Source organism: Puma concolor, chromosome D2 (genome assembly GCF_028749965.1).
Source record: "Puma concolor isolate L17-30 chromosome D2, mPumCon1.1.hap2, whole genome shotgun sequence".
Taxonomy (NCBI): domain Eukaryota; kingdom Metazoa; phylum Chordata; class Mammalia; order Carnivora; family Felidae; genus Puma; species Puma concolor.
Window position 1 is genome coordinate 64,211,244 of NC_141677.1, and position 18,627 is coordinate 64,229,870.

The 18,627-nt window shown below is 41.0% G+C and overlaps 1 protein-coding gene across 2 annotated transcripts in view; it reads left to right on the forward strand.

The window, feature by feature from the left end:
* Nucleotides 1-18,627, forward strand: part of SORCS3 (sortilin related VPS10 domain containing receptor 3) — a 596,149-nt gene that overhangs the window by 428,070 nt on the left and 149,452 nt on the right. For both annotated transcript variants that reach the window (XM_086680815.1, XM_086680814.1), the window contains exon 6: nt 2,269-2,333. In XM_086680815.1, coding sequence (XP_086536941.1) covers nt 2,269-2,333 — 65 coding nt within the window. The remainder of the gene's footprint in view (nt 1-2,268; nt 2,334-18,627) is intronic.

The following is an 18,627-nucleotide window of genomic DNA, read 5'->3' on the forward strand; positions in this document are numbered from 1 at the left end:
TTAGCCTTTTCCTCATTATCTCCAAAGGATTTTTATTTCATTGGTCTGGGGAGGGGCCCGGACATCCAGATATTTAAAGCTCTTCCAGTGGCTCTCATGAGCAGCCAACATTGAGAACCACCAATGTACAGATGCTATGGAAGCAGATAGAGGACTCTTAAGCAACATGAAGAGTGGAAGGGCTGCCAGAGGGGTGAGCCAAGTGAGCTTTGAAGGAAGGGTGAGAGTTAGCTGGAGAAGAAAGGGGACAAGGAGACCATTGGATACGAAGGACATGGAAAGCAAAAGGGAGAAGAGCCAAAAAGACATGACTTGCTCTTGGCTGAGGAATCAATAAGTCTTTCTAGTTCTGGCCTCATCCCTTTGTGATCTTAAACAAACATCAACTTTGCTGTGCCTCAGTTTCCCTTTGGTCAAAGCAGCTAATGATACCTGCTCTCTTTACCTTAGAAGTTTGCCTTAGGAGGGGCGCCTGGGTGGCTCAGTCGGTTGAGCGTCCGACTTCAGCTCAGGTCACGATCTCGCAGTCTGTGAGTTCGAGCCCCGCGTCAGGCTCTGGGCTGATGGCTCAGAGCCTGGAGCCTGTTTCCGATTCTGTGTCTCCCTCTCTCTCTGCCCCTCCCCCGTTCATGCTCTGTCTCTCTCTGTCTCAAAAATAAATAAACGTCAAAAAAAATTAAAAAAAAAAAAAAAAGAAGTTTGCCTTAGGATCAACTGAGGTGAGCAAAAACTAAAATACAGTATTTTGATGATCATAAGTGAGATTTTTAAGTAACAGCTTTGGGCATTCAAAACATAATCATTTCATTTGAACAAATAAAAATCATTTTATTTTTCCTAACATATAGCATTTGCAACCTACTTTATTAAACAGAGTGCACTGATGCCATTTCCCCCCCCTGATTCCTATTTTCTGTTCTCCCTTTAGCGTAGATGTCAATAGAGTAATGAATGGCCCTCTAATAGAGTAATGAATGGCCCAAGGGCCAGGGAAAAGCATTGGGTTTTAAGTTCTTAAGTCTGTTTTTCATAGGTTTTTTCTATTTTTCTTGGTATCTGGGTATCAGCTATTGATGCTCACTCTTTGAAATTTCTATTTTATTTATTTAGTTTAGTTTTTTTTTTTTTTTTTTTTTTGAGAGAGAGAGAGAGAGAGAGAGAGAATAAGCAAGGGAGAGGGGTAGAGGGAAAGGGAGAGAGAATACAAGCAGGTTCCCTGCTCAATGCAGAGCTTGACCCCATGACCCTGGGATCATGACCTGAACTGAAATCTAGAGTCAGATGCTCAACCAACTGAGCCACCCAGGCACCCCTCTCACAATTTTAAATTCTACCTTTTCTTTCTAACTTGCCACTTATTACCTGTTGAAGACTGGAAAACCAGAAAGCCCATCTTAGAATGATATTTAAAATAAGAGTAAATAGACCAAGCAAGAACTTGCTGGAGAGTGGATTATGTGATCTCTTTAGTGCATGAATGTTTTAATGTCTGTGTTGCCTCTTTTAGCTGACTTTCTGTGTCATCCTCTGGCCTGGATACCTCATGTGGGAGATGGCTGACTGGGGCTTTATGTGTGGAAGGTCGGAGGCCCACAAGGATTAGTTTGTCAGGATTCTCAGCTTGCCTGCTTTTGGCTGTTGGCCATAGACCTTTAAGGTTTCCCACTCTGATCACTATGAGAATTTTGTTCTTGTCAGACTAGATTTTAATGTGTGTCACCACTTATTGTTTCCGGGGCAGGAGGAAAGAAGGGCAGATAGCCTCAAACTCAGGAGGGCAACAGTGTCTTGAAGTAAACAGCTTGAGTGGAGGTTAACCACCCTCATCCAGAGGACAGATCAGGGTAGGAAACAGAACACTCCCAATGGGAAGACAAGGGGGAGAAAGTGCTGGAAGGAATCCTGTGTGGCAAGACTGGGTGTGAGGGGAGAAGGAAGGAGGTGGGGAAGAGAGAACTTCTTAGGTGCCAGGTGGTGAAGAGGCAAGGACAGAGATTTAGACCTGTATTACTGTGGACTTTGTACTCTTTTATGGTTTTTTAGAGAGCCACCGACTCCCTAATGCCATTCCAGGACTCATGAGTTGTGACCATTGCAGGTGACAGCTGTATCTGCCAGGCTCACCAGTAGCCATCCTCTGTGGGTCCCCACAATGCAGGCTAGGCCCTCTTGAGAAAGTGGCTTTCCAAGTAATAGTCAGCCCTGAATTCTTTTTTGCACTTTGTCGTCTGCCTTCCGTGTGGTCACTGTCTCTCCTTCCTTCCCCAGGTCGGTGGCCGGATTGGATAAGGAGGCGGACCTGGTGCACATGGAGGTGCGGACTGCAGATGGATGTGAGTGCTGAGGCCTGGAGGCTAGGCCAGGGGGGGTCTGCCTGCAAGGCTCCCTCCTCCCCTAATTTGCATTTTAATGGTTTGGGAAAATGAAAAGCCCTGAGCTCCATTGCTGCCATATCCATCCTATTTTTCAGAGTAGGGGGAGAGGCCTCTGGTCCCAAGGGAGATGTTTCACTGAAATACACCCTCAGGAATGAATTTTCTGGGGATGTGAGTTAATGTGATGAATTTTGAGGCTCCTGTTAGTAATTTCCTGGCATCTTCAGTGTAATTCGAATAGGAATGTCCATAGCTCATCAGGCTATTTTGCATTCACATGGTGAATTACAGGGACTGCCAGCTTTAAAAATGAACCCTTCATATAGTCAAGCTTACCCAAAAAAGTCACTGGGCAATTTTTTCAAAACTGTTTATTCATTCATTCTACAAATATGTAGGGTCAGGCTACTCTGTGCTGTGTTAGGCCCTGGAGATACAGTGGTGAGCAAACCCTTTCTGTTTCTTGTCCCTGCAAACAAGCAGTGGAATCCCAGGATCCTGAATACGTGACCCCTTTGCACGGTATGCACCTGCGCATGTCTTACACGGAAATCGATAACATATCATTTTGCACCACTTAAGCATTTTACTCTTCCCAGAGTTGATCGTATAAGGCTCTTCCCTACCCAATAAAATCAACTTAAAAACACATGAAATGTGTGAAAATATATGATATAAATGAAAGAGATGAAAATAGCCTAGGTCAACAATAGAGCCAAATAATCTGTGGAAATAGTAGTGATGGAGGAATGCTGTGGAACAGGCCCCAGCCTGTGAGTTGGGGTCCTGGGTTGTTCCATGCACTAGCCCTAAGGCCTGGGGAAACACCCTCTGATCTCAGTGCTAAGTCCTTCCATTATCTGAGAACACTCATCCTTGCTCTCCCCACCTCATGGGGTTATAGGCTGACCAAGTGGAGAGACATTTTATGGAAATTGTAAAAGGTACAGATGTAAGGAGGGTCAGTTTTGACCTGGCTGTGGGCGTTGGATTGTCATTTAGAATACATTAAGTAAAACTGCATGCGCTTTGTCCCTGATAAATCTGTTTTTGATGCCAAACACAGGTGCATGCCAGAAACATGCATTTTGGGGAATATTTTATTTGTTTTCTTTTTCTTTTTAAAAGTTTTAGAAGATGACCAGCGTTTGTTACTATATTCTGCTGAGTACTTGATTTTTTTCTTCCTTTCCTTTCCTTTCCTTTCCTTTCCTTTCCTTTCCTTTCCTTTCCTTTCCTTTCCTTTCCTTTCCTTTCCTTTCCTTTCCTTTCTCTCTTCTCTTCTCTTCTCTTCTCTTCTCTTCTCTTCTCTTCTCTTCTCTTCTCTTCTCTTCCTTTCCTTCCTTTTCCTTTTCCTTTTCCTTTTCCTTTTCCTTTTCCTTTTCCTTTTCCTTTTCCTTTTCCTTTTCCTTTTCCTTTTCCTTTTCCTTTTCCTTTTCCTTTCCTTGTAATTTGGTTGCATTTGGTCCTTGAATAAATGTAAGTCTCTGAAGCAGGCAAGGATGAGGGATGGTTCACATACTCTTTAAACAAAAAAAGTATTTTTTTAACAGAAAAGCTATTTAAGATTTAAGAAAATAATGCCACACATTCAAATGCACTGATCATAAGAGTAATGGATTCAAAATGATATTATCTGACTCTTATTGCTGAGATAGAAACTGGGGGAAGAATGAGATGTAGGGGTGTGAAGGAGGAATAGGGCAGCAGGACAAGAGCAGACAGTAGCCACAGATGATCTAGAGGCCAGTTTTTGGTACAGTTCCTATCTTGGCTTTGCTTCCCATATCAACTTTTTTTTTTAATGTTTATTTATTTGTTTTGAGAGAAAGAGAGAAAGAATGAGTCAGCCACTGGGATAGAAGCAGAAAGGAGAGAGAGAGAGATGGGGTGTCTGGGTGGCTCAGTCGGTTGAGCGTCCGACTTTAGCTCAGGTCATGATCTCACGGTCCGTGGGTTTGAGCCCCACGTCGGACTCTGTGCTGTCGGTTCGGAGCCAGGAGCCTGCTTCGGATTCTGTCTCCCCCCTCTCTGCCCCTCCCCCATTGGCACTCTGTCTCTCTGTCAAAAAATGAATAAACGTTAAAAAAAAATTAAAAACAAAGGAGAGAGAGAGAGAGAGAGAGAGAGAGAGATACAGACTCCTAAGCAGGCTGCACTTTGTTAGCACTGAGCCCAACATTGGGCTTGAACTCACAAACCATGAGATCATGACCTGAGCCGAAAATCAAGAGTTGGACCCTTAACCAACTGAGCCACCCAGGTGTCCCTCCATGTCAACATTTTTATGCCTTAGATGTGATCTGTGCTGGTTGTAGTATTTTAGAGTTGGAAAAACTTTGTATGACCATCTAACCTCCTGTCTATGTAGGAATACCATCCCTGAAAACTTCTGACAGTGTATCCTCAGGTTCCCAGATTTAGGCTTAATTAGAAACATCCTTTTCTACTCCTGGACAGCGCCCACGTTTGTTTGTTTGTTTGTCTATTTAAGGTAATTTCTCACATTAAGTTTAAACCTACTTTCCAAAAGTTTAACAATTCTGATCCAAATTTGGATAAGGCCTATGGTGCAGGACTGCCACAAAATTTTATGAGATTAAAAATGCAAAAAAACATAATAGTTTCTGGCCTATTGTCAAGAATTGAAGAAAACAAGCAAGTACAACAGGAATAAATGTTATGTGCCACACTTAGGTTAAATATGGTATATATTAATCCTGTTATATTTTTTAGGTTTCCAAAATCAGTTTTTCAGTAGTTAATATTCTGATTGCCTCTAACCCATATTTACTTAGAAAATGTATATAACAAGACTGCATTAACCTAGAGATGTTGTATTTTGTATATCCTAATGAAATGCATGATACTTTTCTTTCATGCTGTGTGGTGAGGGCCTTCTTACTCATACATTTACACATACACACACATCTCTATCTTTTAATCGTCACAAAAAGGCAAAACATTTATTTCCTTTTTTCTGATGTGGTAATCTGGACTAAAGTTTGCCCAAATTCACACAGCTAGCTAGTGATAGAATGAAAACTAAAGCACAAAACTCTCAACTCACTAGAAATGAAAGGGAACTTCCAACAAAGGACATCTACAAAAGACCTACAGTTAACATTATATTTCATGATGAGATACTGAATGCTTTCCCCATAAGAGCAGGAAAGAGAAAAGGATGTTTATCCTTAACACACATATTCAACATCATGCTGAAAGTCCTAGCCTGTGCAATAAAGCAAGAAAAATTAAATGTAATTCATATAGATTGCAAAGGAAAAATTAAAACTATTATTATTCTCATTGACATAATTGTCTATGTAGAGTATCCCAAGAAATCTACAAAAATAAAAAGTTCCTACAACTAATAAGTAAATTGAGCACAGTTGCAAGGGACAGTGAATTCAGTCAAGAAAGGATGTTTTTTTTTTTTTTTTTTCAACATTTATTTATTTTTGGGACAGAGAGAGACAGAGCATGAACGGGGGAGGGGCAGAGAGAGAGGGAGACACAGAATCGGAAACAGGCTCCAGGCTCTGAGCCATCAGCCCAGAGCCTGACGCGGGGCTCGAACTCACGGACCGCGAGATTGTGACCTGGCTGAAGTTGGACGCTCAACCGACTGCGCCACCCAGGCGCCCCAAGAAAGGATGTTATTTTTAACAAATGGTGGTGGAAAATATTGGAAAGCCGTATGGGGAAAACTGAACTTCAACCTATGATTCACAACTTCCACAAAATGCAACTCAAAAATGGATATTTTTAAATGTAAAATATAAAATTATAAAAAAATATAGAAAAACACATAAGAGAAAATCTCCATGACTGTGGGTTGGCACCAAGAACAAAAAGTACAAAGAATTGATAAATGGATTTCAAAATTAAAAAAGCATGTATTTGCTTTGCCAAAGAAAACAGTGAAGATACTAGGAAAAATATTTGCAAGTTATGTATTTATTAAAGGACTTGTGACCAGGGACTTTGAGAGCATAACAATAAGAAACAATGCAATTTTTTTTTTAAAACAGGCGAAAATTTGAGTAGACCATTTACCAGAGAAGATATAAGGATGACAAATAAGCACATGAAATGATGCTCAACATCATTATACATTAGGGAAATGAAAATTAAAGTCATAATGAGGTATTATTACATACCTATTGGAATGACTAAAATAAACAAAACTGATAATACTAAATGCTGACAAGAGTGTAAAGCCATTGGAACTCTCATACTTTCCTGGTGGGGACACAAAATGTTACAACCACTCTGGAAAAACATTTTGGCAGCTTCTTATAAATTTACACACACCCGTATGATTCAGAAATCCCACTCCTACATATTTACCATACAGAAATTCACACTGAAACTTATACACAAATGTCTGTAGCAGATTTATTAATAATCACCCCAAAATGGAAATACCCTAAATATCCTTGAACGGATGGATGGGTAAGCAAAGCTGTGGCACATCTGTAAAGAACATGGATGAATTTCATAGGCATTATACTGAGTGAAATAAGTTGGTCTCAAAAGGTTACATACTGTAGGATTCCGTTTATATGATCCTATGGAAAAGGAAAAACTAACAATGGAGAAATATATCAGTGGTTTCCAGGGTGGTTGACAAGAAAGCAGCACGAGGAATCATTCAGGGTATTGTAAATGTTTGGCAACCTGTGGTGGTTGTTACATAAATCCATATATCTGTTAAAAATTTAGAACTGTATGTCAAAAAAATTACTGTACATAAATTTTAAAAAATTTGTATTTAAAAATAATACTAAATGGGCACCTGGGTAGCTGTGTATTAAGGTTAAGCCACTGACTCTTGGTATCAGCTCAGGTCATGATCTCAAGGTTGGTGAGTTTAAGCTGTGCATTGGGCTCCACACTAGCAGTGTGGAGCCTGCTTGGGATCTCTCTCTCTGCCCTTCCCCTGCTCACTGTTTCTCTTGAAATAAATAAATAAAACCTAAAAAAATAAAAAAATAAAAATAATACTAAAATAAGTATTTAAAGAAAGGAGGGGGGGTACCTGGCTCACTGATTTGGAACAGCATGCAACTCTTGGTCTCAGGGTCACGAGTTCTTATAACTCTTGATCTCGAGGTCATGAGTACAAGCCCCACAGTGGGTCTAGAGGTTTTATAAATATTAAAAAAAATAATGATAATAATACTAAAATAAAACCTATAGTGAGGAAAAACTAGAACACACAGTTCTTAGCTTCTAGTTCTATAGAACTTGCTACCATTTATGATTAATTAATTAATTAGTTAATTGATCACTTAGTTCTTTTATTCAACTGGTGTTTATTTAAATTAAAAAAAAATTAACGTTTATTTTTGAGACAGAGAGAGACAGCATGAATGGGCAAAGGTCAGAGAGAGAGGGAGACACAGAATCTGAAACAGGCTCCAGGCTCTGTGCTGACAGTTCAGAGCCTGGAGCCTGCTCCAGATTCTGTGTCTCCCTCTGTCTCTGCCCCTCCCCTGATCATTTTGTCTCTCTGTCAAAAATAAATAAATATCAAAAAAATTAAAATCTGCATATTCTGGTCACTGAGGGGATGTAGAGGTGAATATGATATTATCTCCACCTCAGAGAGCTTGTGGGCTTGTTGGGGAAATAGACAAGGATTTGAGTAATTCTAGCACAATCTCACAGGGTTCATCGGGTTGAACATATATTATGTTGAGTTATAAGTGGGAGTATTGCTAATAGTCTAAGGAAGTTGGGGGTTCATAGGGGCATATGCACCCCAATGTTTATAGCAGCGCTTTAAACAATAGCCAAATTATGGAAAGAGCCTAAATGCCCATCAGCTGATGAATGGATAAAGAAGATGTGGTGTATATACACAATAGGATACTACTTGGCATTGAGAAAGAATGAAATCATGCCATTTGCAGCAACATGGTTGGAACTGGAAGGTATTATGCTGAGTGAAATAAGTCAGAGAAGGACAGATATCATATGTTTTCACTGATACGTAGATCTTGAGAAACTTAACAGAAGACCATAAAGGAAGGGAAGGGGAAAAAATAGACACAGAGAGGGAGGGAGGCAAACCATAAGAGACTCTTTTTTCTTTTAATTTTTTTTTCAACGTTTTTTTTTTTTTTATTTATTTTTGGGACAGAGAGAGACAGAGCATGAACAGGGGAGGGGCAGAGAGAGAGGGAGACACAGAATCTGAAACAGGCTCCAGGCTCTGAGCTGTCAGCACAGAGCCTGATGCGGGGCTCGAACCCACGAACCGTGAGATCATGACCTGAGCCGAAGTCGGACGCTTAACCGACTGAGCCACCCAGGCGCCCCAAGAGACTCTTAAATACAGGGAAAAAACTGAGAGTTGATGGAGGGGGTGGGGGAGAGGGGAAAATGGGTGATGGGCAATGAGGAGGACAATCATTGGGATGAACACTGGGTATTGTATGTAAGCGATGAATCATGGGAATCTACCCCAAAAATCAAGACCACACTTTACACTTTACACACCGTATGTTAGCCAATTTAACAATAGATTACACACACACACACGCACTGTGTGTGCGCATGTGTGTGTGTGCGTGTGTGTGTGTGTGTGTGTGTGTGTGTGTGTGTGTGTAAAAGAAAGTTGGGGGAAGCTTCTTAGATGAAGTTTTTGATCTGGCCCTTGAGAGATTAGTAGGATTTTATCAGAACATTTTGGATAGAGAGGAGAACCTCACACATTCCCAGAGTTCACCCATGAAAAGTGGTGTGTGCAAGGCTGTGGGCTGTGGTTTGTGGCTGGCAAAGATGAAGGGAGATAAGGCCAGTAAAGGCAGGCTGGAGAGGTTGTGGGAAGAAACGGGTAGGTAGCTTTCTGATCTGTGATCCACACTGAACACCAAGCATTGAGGCCATTTTTACCTTTATCATAAAAAAGCTTTCATGATAGAATTGTGATTTCCCTAGCTGTGACCTTAAACATTGATTATACTAGACAGTCCTGCCTGGTTGTTTCAAGTTCCTTTATTTCTGCTTCTTCTGTTTGCATGTTGTATGTTTAAATTATAGCAGCTGGTGGATGGAAAGTTAGCACCCATTCTACCTCATTTAGACTCTAGCTCTGGGCAGTTACTTGCAATGCTGCTGTGCCCCCATCTCTGAGGCATAAGGCAGCCTTGTTATGTTTCCCTAGTCCCCCATCCTGCCTAACTTAGCTTCTAACTCAGGAATGGTGCTGAGAGATAGAGAAGGCAACTGGCCTATGTCTGACATCCTTGACGGGGACAGGGGAGTAGAACACAGAATTAACTCTGTGATGAGGCCAGGTAACATCCTGAACCCTGCTTCTTAAGGATCGTGCATCAGAGAGGCTTATTAGTCACTCCCAGCTCTGTGTCCAGGTCTTTTCTTGCCTGGCCAGACTGTGCTTGCTAATATATCCTGTGCATTCTACTTGCCAAGAGAGGCAGGTGGACCTGGGCAGAGTGCTGGAACGAGCACACTCCCCAAGTTCTGGCAGAGGGTTGGACAGTCCTGGACCGGGAGGAGGCACCAGAAGCACCCACCATCCCTCCAGCTCTGTCTCCGCTGGGGACCATGTTTGCAATTTGGGTTTATCCTTTCAAGGAGCAGGGAGAAATGGTCTTCAGATATTTATAGGCAAACAGACTGGGAGAGTAGAAACCTAGATCTTAATTTCAGTTTTTCCATGGAGAGGCTGTGTTTCCAGGACAGCAACTAAAATTCTTGGGGTTCCTGTTCCCTCACTGTTAAATGAAACAATTAATAATTTATTCACTTTTTTTTCTAATTCTCTTATAGGATATTTACTGGGTGTCCCCTGGATGGCAGTCATGATCTGCATTTTTAGAGATATAAAGAGGGAATGAGACATGGTCTCTGCCGCCCCCCCCCCCCAGTCTGTATTCTAAAAGGGAATGGGCAGACAAATAAACCAGCAGCTCCTGAATAGCTGATAGCCTTCTTATAGTCACACACAGGACATGCTAGGAACCCACAGGAAAGAGGACTTCTTTATATTTGGTGTATTTGAAGTCAATTGAAACCTCAGTTTTTCTAGCCCTTTTGTTTGGTCATTCACATGTCTAAAAGGAAAATAACAATTCTCTGAACATCTTAAAAGAACTAGTAGATCTTGGATAATAGTTATTTTTCCTTCCCCTGACTTTCCTTTGTTATTCCACTTTTTTTTTTTCCATGTTGGAGAGTCTGTTCCTTAATCAGCCCATTTCAGACCACTTACCCCATGTTGTGGATTTGCCAATTACTATTTTGTAAATTATCCTCAAAAGCACCTTGTGCAGTAAAATTCCATTCTCTGCTTCTTCTAGCAGCACAGTTCTTATGGCCGTTTCTATCAACCTTTAACATCCATGACCCTCTGGCAAGCTGGTTCTATTGCAGATTCCTGGGATCCACCCCAGAGGTTTTGGTTTAGATTGTCTCCTGTAGGGCCTGGGAGTCGACATATTGTTAAACATGCTCATGACATGATTCTGATCCAGATGGCCCCTTCAAGAACACTTTGAGGATCCCTAACCTCAGATGGTGCTGGGATTATAGCCAGCAGTTATATCCTCATAGGCATGAAGAAAGAACCTTGGTGTTGGGGTCTGGAATTACCCTGTTGTAAACAATATGTGATGATCACGGCAGCTGGGCTGTCATAGGGTTGGAAACAAGAACATACAAGTAGGGCAAACGTGTCTTTCCCTTCTTTCTTCCCCTTTTTTAAAAGTAAAAAAAAATTTTAATGTTTATTTATGTTTTGAGAGAGACAGGGACAGAGCATGAGCAGGGAAGGGGAAGAGAGGGGGAGACACAGAATCCGAAGCAGGCTCCAGGCTCTGAGCTGTCAGCACAGAGCCCGACACAGGGCTCGAACCCACGAACCATGAGATCATGACCTGAACCGAAGTCAGACACTTAACCAACTGAGCCACCCAGGCACCTTTTTTCTTCCCCTTTTGACTTTCAAGACAAAATCACAATAAATTGTAGCATCAGAGTGCTTTCCAAGTCAAGATAACGTTCACTGTGTTACTTGTTGGGGTGAGAAGGAGAGATTCATAAGGAGTAGTAAAAATTGTTTGAAACCTGTAAGGATGTTCAGAGAATAGAAACAAGATATGGCTATGAAACAACAATTAAATGTTCTATGTAGTTCCCAGAACAAGACAGGGATGTGTGGGCATTCGTACTAATGTCAATAAAGAAATTTGTATTTCTTGTTTATTTACCCTCTCACATTCACTCCACAGAAATGGGAGAGTTTCCATGTGTGAAGACAGTGGTTCTCAAAGCTTAGCATTAATTATAATCACCTGGAGAACTTACACACACACACACACACACACACACACACACACACACACACACACACACACACACACACAGAAGGTCCTGGGCATTGGCCCTTTATGAAATTGTCCTCATGATTCTAAAGTACATGCAATACTAAAAACCACTGCACTAGATCTGAGCCTTCCCAAATGGAACATGCATATGAACCATCTGGAGAGCTTGTTAAAACACACATTCCATATTTCTGACAAGCTCACAGGTGACGCTGCTGGTTTGCGGACCCCAATCCGATCAGCACTGCACTATGCTAAGCTGTGGGGGATTTACAGATAAATAGGACACAGCCAGCCCTGACTAGCCAGCCCACAGTTTTAGGGGAGAGGCAGATATACACGCAGATTGTTATTTTGATATAATGTGCCTAAAGCCCACGATTGTCTGATTTAAGTCTTCCCAAAAAGTGCTGTTGGAACCAAAAGGAAGGTGTTCTGAATAATAGTAATTCATGATAGCCATACTTTCAGTTCCATGGAGGAAAAAAAGTAATTATAAAGGAAAGAGAATATGAAGAATTAAACAGTTGTAGTAACAATAAGAAGGAGAGAGTATAGAGAAGAACAAAGAAGGCTTACTGTGTCAAATCACATACTCACAACAGCCAACCTCTTGGCTGGGGAAGCCCCGTGGTGAACAGCCCAGTTGGAGTGCCACTTGAGGGTCCTGGGCAGAGTGTCCCCCCAGCACTCAGATGAGACTTCCAACTAACTTCCCACCAGGGCGATGCATATATGACTCGTGTGATTTAGGGCTAGTCGCCAAGTTTGCCTAAGTGCAGTCCTGAGGGAGCTGTTTTTTCTGTTTCTCTTATTGTATCTGACAATCTTAAGAGCCTGGGCATCCGCATATACCTCTTCCCTCCCTGGTCTATTCCATGGGGCCAGCCTGGTCTGGCTCAAGTAGGTGAGGCAAATTAATCCCATCAGGAACAGAAGGGCCAGTTCTGATTCCAAGGCCAGATATGGAGCACAAGCCAACTAAGCTTTCCATGATTGTGTGTGTGTGGGCTCTGGGCAGAAATGCCTGACAAGTCACACAAACAACTTCTATACAGAAGAGAAGGGTACCCCTAGTGCTGAGGAGTAACTGAGGGCTGCACAGAAGAGGCCATAGTTAAGCTTCATCTTGGGAGATGAGTTGGATTCTCCCGGGAGGATGGTAGAAAGGGGGTCAGGAAAGTCATGCTAGAGTGGTACTGTCCAGTGTGGTAGCTGCATCATCACATGGGGTTGCTGAGCACTTGAAATATGCTGTCCAGATTGAGGTATGCCATGTGTGCAAAACATACACCAGGTTTCAAAGATGTACTATGAATTAAATGATGGAAAATAGCTCACTAATAATTTTTATGTTGACTACATGATGAAATGATAATACTTTGGATATTTGGGGTTCAATAAAATGTGTGACAATCCGTTTCACTTTTCTATAGACTTTTTAGTGTAGCTACTGAAAATCCGTAAAGGTTACTTGTGGCTTACCTTGTATGTCCATTGGACGGCACTCTTCTAGACTGGAGGAACAGCAGGTACATCAGCACAGAGCATCGCTTTTCTATACTGTATGTGACACTAAACACCCTCTTTCTCAACCTGGCTCCCACACGTGGGAGCGAACCCAGTGTAAGCCGGTCCCTGTTCTTGTTTTGATGTAGGAATCTCCACTCCAGTCCAGTCCTGGCCCTTCTTTTTGGGAGTCAGACTTCCAGATTAAGCTGAAGCCATTGAATTATCTCTTTCCCTGGCAGGGTTTAAACAGGGCAAAGCCAACCAGTTTGGTTAAAATCATTGTGAACCCATTTCTTCCATACAATTCAGGATTCAAATGACTTTTTCTCCCATTGTCTTCTAGAAATAATTTTTCTCAGAATGTCCCCTGTGATCCTCCCTACACCCGACCCAACACATATTCAGATACACACATATACACACCCATATCCTCCATCCAAAAGACATTTGGGTATCAATAGAAAGTTCATCACCTTGATGCCATAAGAGTTCAGAGTTGAGTTGGAGAATTAATTCTGCCATTTATAAGCTGTTTGACCTTAGATCCCTTCTCTTCCAGTGCTTTATATATTATAAAAAATATATAACTGTATATATATAGTTATATAACTATACATATTATAATCATAATATATGACTAACAAATATAAGAAGTATTTTTATAACATTTTTTCATCAATGGACTAAAAAAGGTGTTATTACAGAGTAAAATTTATAGTGGGGAGGATTTCAGTTTGGTGAACAGAAAAGTAATAATTAAGTGTATCCAAAAATGGCTAAGGCTATTTTGTGAAGTACTGAGTTTCTCTTCATTAGAAATTCTCAAGCATAAGCCATTTGGATGTATCATAGGGATACCATAGTAAGTGAACCTGGATACAGGCAGAAGTTCTTTAGCATCTAGACACATTTGAAATTTCTAGAATAAAAATCTGTAGCATATATGCCACCATTTCTTGTCCTGGTGCCATCATCACCTGCCATCAATCTATCACCGCACCTTCTCACTAAGCCAAGATGAAGCCTAGTACTTTTTTAAAAAAATGTTTAAGTTTATTTATTTTGAGAGAGAAAGAGAGAGAGAGAGAGAGAGAAAGTGCATTTGCAAGAGTGAGCCGGGGAGTGGGGGGGGAGGGGCAGAAAGAGAGGAGAGAGAATCCCAAGCAAATTCAGTACTGACAGCGCAGAGCCTGACATGGGGCTCAAATTCGTGAACTGCAAAGATGCTTAACCAACTGAGCCACCCAGGTGCTCCAAGCGTAGTACTTCTTAACAGACCTGAGGGAATCCTAACTAATCAAATGGTCTTGGCACCCAATGCAAAACTGTTAATCCTATAGCCTAAACTTCAGGTTCTAGATACATAGAATATTGGCTCTTAAAGAACCTTGGATTATTGACTAGTTCAGTAATTTTAAACTGTGTAACTCTGAGCTCTAGCAGTGTTCTAAGAACTCAGAGGTAAGATGGGGATGGGGTGTGGAGTTAAGCCAATGGGACTGCTGAATTCTTGACTTACATTCAACTAGAAATGGTACACTAAAGTTCACTTTCTATATTGAGAAGATAGGATCTTCTTTGCTAAAAGCATTCTGAAGTTTTTTTTTTTTTTTTATAAGTTGAAATAGAAAAGGTACTTTGAAATTGCATCACTTTCAAAAAAGTACTAAAATATATAATAACTTTCTCAAGGCCACGTAGATAGCTGTGGATGAGGACTGAACCAGAACATGGATTCTTGTCTAATTCTCAGACTGATTGTCCTTCCATGATTAAAAAAAATAATAGTTGGGATCATTGGTCCTGCTGTTAATATGCCTGTGTTCTAATCCTGGTTCTGTCATTTCCCAGAAGCTGTGGAACTCAGGCACATCACTTAATTGTTGTGCCTCAGGTTCCTCATCTATGAAATGGGGATGCTAGTAATTGCAACTCCTTATTGGATTGTTGCAGGAACTAAATAAGTTAATACATACAGCTTCTGCAACACCGGAAGACATAGAGTGAGCATTCAAAAATACTACTTCTTGGGGCATCTCGGTGGCTCAGTCGATTAAGCCCCTGACTTCGGATCAGGTCATGACGTCGTGGTCTGTGAATTCAAGCCCCGCATTGAGCTCTTTGTCGACAGCTCAGAGCCTAGAGCCCACTTTGGATTCTGTGTCTTCATCTCTCTCTCTGCTCCTCCCCTGCTTACACACTGTCTCTCTCTCTCAAAAATAAATAAATGTTTAAAAAAACATTTTAAACAATGTTACTTCTTGTTATTGTCATAATCATCATCATCATCTAGTCATCACTGTCACTGTCATCATTGTCATTATCATTATTGTCATTGTCATCGTCATTGTCATCATTTTTATCGTCATCATTGTCATCATCATCATTATCACCATCATCATTATCACCACTGTCATCGTCATCATTGTCATCATCACTGTCATCATCACTATTGTTATCATCTAGTCATCATATTCAATCAGGCTCAGTTTATTTGGCAATTGGAGTGGAAAGAGCTCTGGATGCAGTACCAGGAGTCCTAAGATATTCAAGGACATTGTGATTTCTAAATCTCTATAACTGCCATATTCCCCCTATGCCATAAGAAAATAGGAGACACTAGAATTCTTCGGGTAATTAGAAGTTTCACAAAAACTCTAAATCCATAAGCACAGTAGGCAGGAATGGAATAAGGTAGGTAAGCTACCTTTTTCAATTCGTTGATTTTGTTTTCAGTACCTACCATGTCTGGAGGGTTGTGTAGGCATTTCCAGCATGTGGGTGCCCTGCACACAGCTTAGCCCCACTCCTCAATCAAGGAAAAGGAGGCTTGTGGAAACTAAATAACTTTTCATAGTTTCTTGGATCTGCTGGTTTTTACTTGTTTGCATCTGAGAGTTAATGCTATTATTCAAAATAAATAGCTCCTGGGTATTTCTCTAAGAGAGGACCTGAGGAGCTGATTTGCTTTTTGTTCACAATTTAATTCACTTTTTCAAACTTTGACAACATGTATATTACCCAAAGGGATGGAAGTTGAATGAATCCAGGGAAAGTTTCTTTCTCCAAGGTGGTAAGAGGCATGATGGCTAGGATAGTTTGAATATTTAGTAATCTCAAAGGCAAACCATTGCCACAAGTCACAATATCACTCAACATAACAAAAGTGTTTAGGTTTTTTAATGTCATTCAATTCAATTTAACTAGCATTTACTGGGACTTTATAAAGTTAGCTTAGGAGACAAGCAAAGATAACTAAGACTTCATTCCTACTTCTGAGGAGGTGACCCTTTTGGAAAGGTTTGACAGAGAAAGAAACACTGGATATAAATGGATGAGAAACTTGCCTTCCTGGATGGGGAAGTTAGAGACTGCCTCCCTAAGCCTTACAGAATTCCTGGCAAAAATATATCTCCTTAGGAATAAAAGAATGCTAAGGATGTCAGATAATCTCCTTCATACTCTCTGTCTATATTCTCCAGTTCTCAGATCTTCCTCTGTCTAGCGCAAACCCCAAGGCATGTTCACTTGTGAATATCCCATTTTCCTCACTGGTCTGTGATTCTTCTGAGAATGTTCTCTGGTTCCTGGAAGTTCTCTGAGTGCCTGACACTTGAAGCTTCACTATACTCCTTGACCCAGTGCAAAAAGGAACGAATCAGTCAGTCTGAGACCACCCCTTCTTGCTATATGAGACCTTTAGCCCAATATCTGCTAGGTGAGAAGGCGTGAAGGCCGGACTCACTAGGGAGATGTTCTTATCTTCCCTAAAGGGTCTTCCAGCAGTAGAACTAGTTAAATTGAGCCAGATATTTCTAACGTTAATGAGTAGATCCCTCTATTGACAGTGCAGGGAACAAAGCCTTTGACTTTTAGCTTTTGTAAGTGGAACAGTGACTACACCAGCTCTTCAAAATACATTAGGAAGACATTTGACATTTAGAAATACGTTAATCATCAGGGTAATGATTGACTCTCAACCCCTAGGGAAATCACTCTCTAATTTTCTTACAGGGATATCCAAATGAGTTCTTCATTCAATCTGGTCTTTCTGATTTTTCATTTCAAAGGAAAGGATAGTAAATAAAAGATTAAGAATATGGATTAATCAAAGCTAATCCATTAACATGTGATTATATAGTGCCTTCCATGAGCTTTGCCTACCTAAAAGGCCATGTTCAGTTTTCACTCCCTTTTTAGGAATTTCCTTCTCACATAATATACTTCTCCATCTTGTCTACACACAAAGGCTGCCTTCTCCTTCAAGTCCTCCTTGGTTATTCAGGCTCAGATTTTTTTTTTTTTTTTTTTTTTTTTTTTATTCAGGCTCAGATTTTTTTTTTTTTTTTTGTTATCTGCACACCCAAAGCACTTGAAGAAATTAAACAGGGGTATAAATTTGGACTATGACTTTACTAGTAGGACCTGTGATATGGTCTTTTGACTCTCCACAGACAAACATTACTTGTTATTAATGGAGGGTCTGAGAGATGCCGAGTGTTAAATTCCCTTCCTTCTCGTTCCATATTAAGAAAGAGGTACCATCTATTAGTCTGTTAAAATGTATCCAATGATATGCTAAGCATTTTTCATACATAATCTTATTCAATACTGATGACAGTCCCTGGAGGCAGATACTAACTTGCGGGTATTTCACAGATGAAGAGCCGTGCTACTTACTCAAGGGTGATAAGCAAGTAACAGGTCCAGGACTTGAACACAGCCCAGTCTGGCTTCAGAGGCCTTGCTTTCATTTTTTTTTTTTTTTTTTTTTCGTTTTTATTTATTTTTGGGACAGAGAGAGACAGAGCATGAACGGGGGAGGGGCAGAGAGAGAGGGAGACACAGAATCGGAAACAGGCTCCAGGCTCTGAGCCATCCGCCCAGAGCCTGACGCGGGGCTCGAACTCACGGACCGCGAGATCGTGACCTCAGAGGCCTTGCTTTCAAATACCACACTATGCTCAAGAGCTCTGGACCCCTGCCATCTTATCAGGCGTTTGGTGTTACTAAAAGCAAACAAAAAGGCCACAGGTATTAGAAGCCTAGTTTGGGATTCAAGTTAAATGATGAATATCCTTCCGTTTCATCTTTAAATCTCCATGACTGTACCCAGCTTCATTTCAGGATAACGTCCAAAGCCCGAATCTGAGAACTTTTGCAAATGTGAGGCTCTTGGTGTCCCCTGCTCACTTTTGACACCCTGAGTCCCTCGTCACCCTCGGTCACTTCCATCTGGTAGCCAGGCCTGCCCGGTAATTGAGTCTCCCCTTTTTCTCTATTCTGAGTTTTCACCAGGCAGTGGGTAGCTTAGCACTTACTATCATGTCTCTGTATGTTTGAAAAAAAAGAGTGTTGAGACTTCCAATATATGAGTC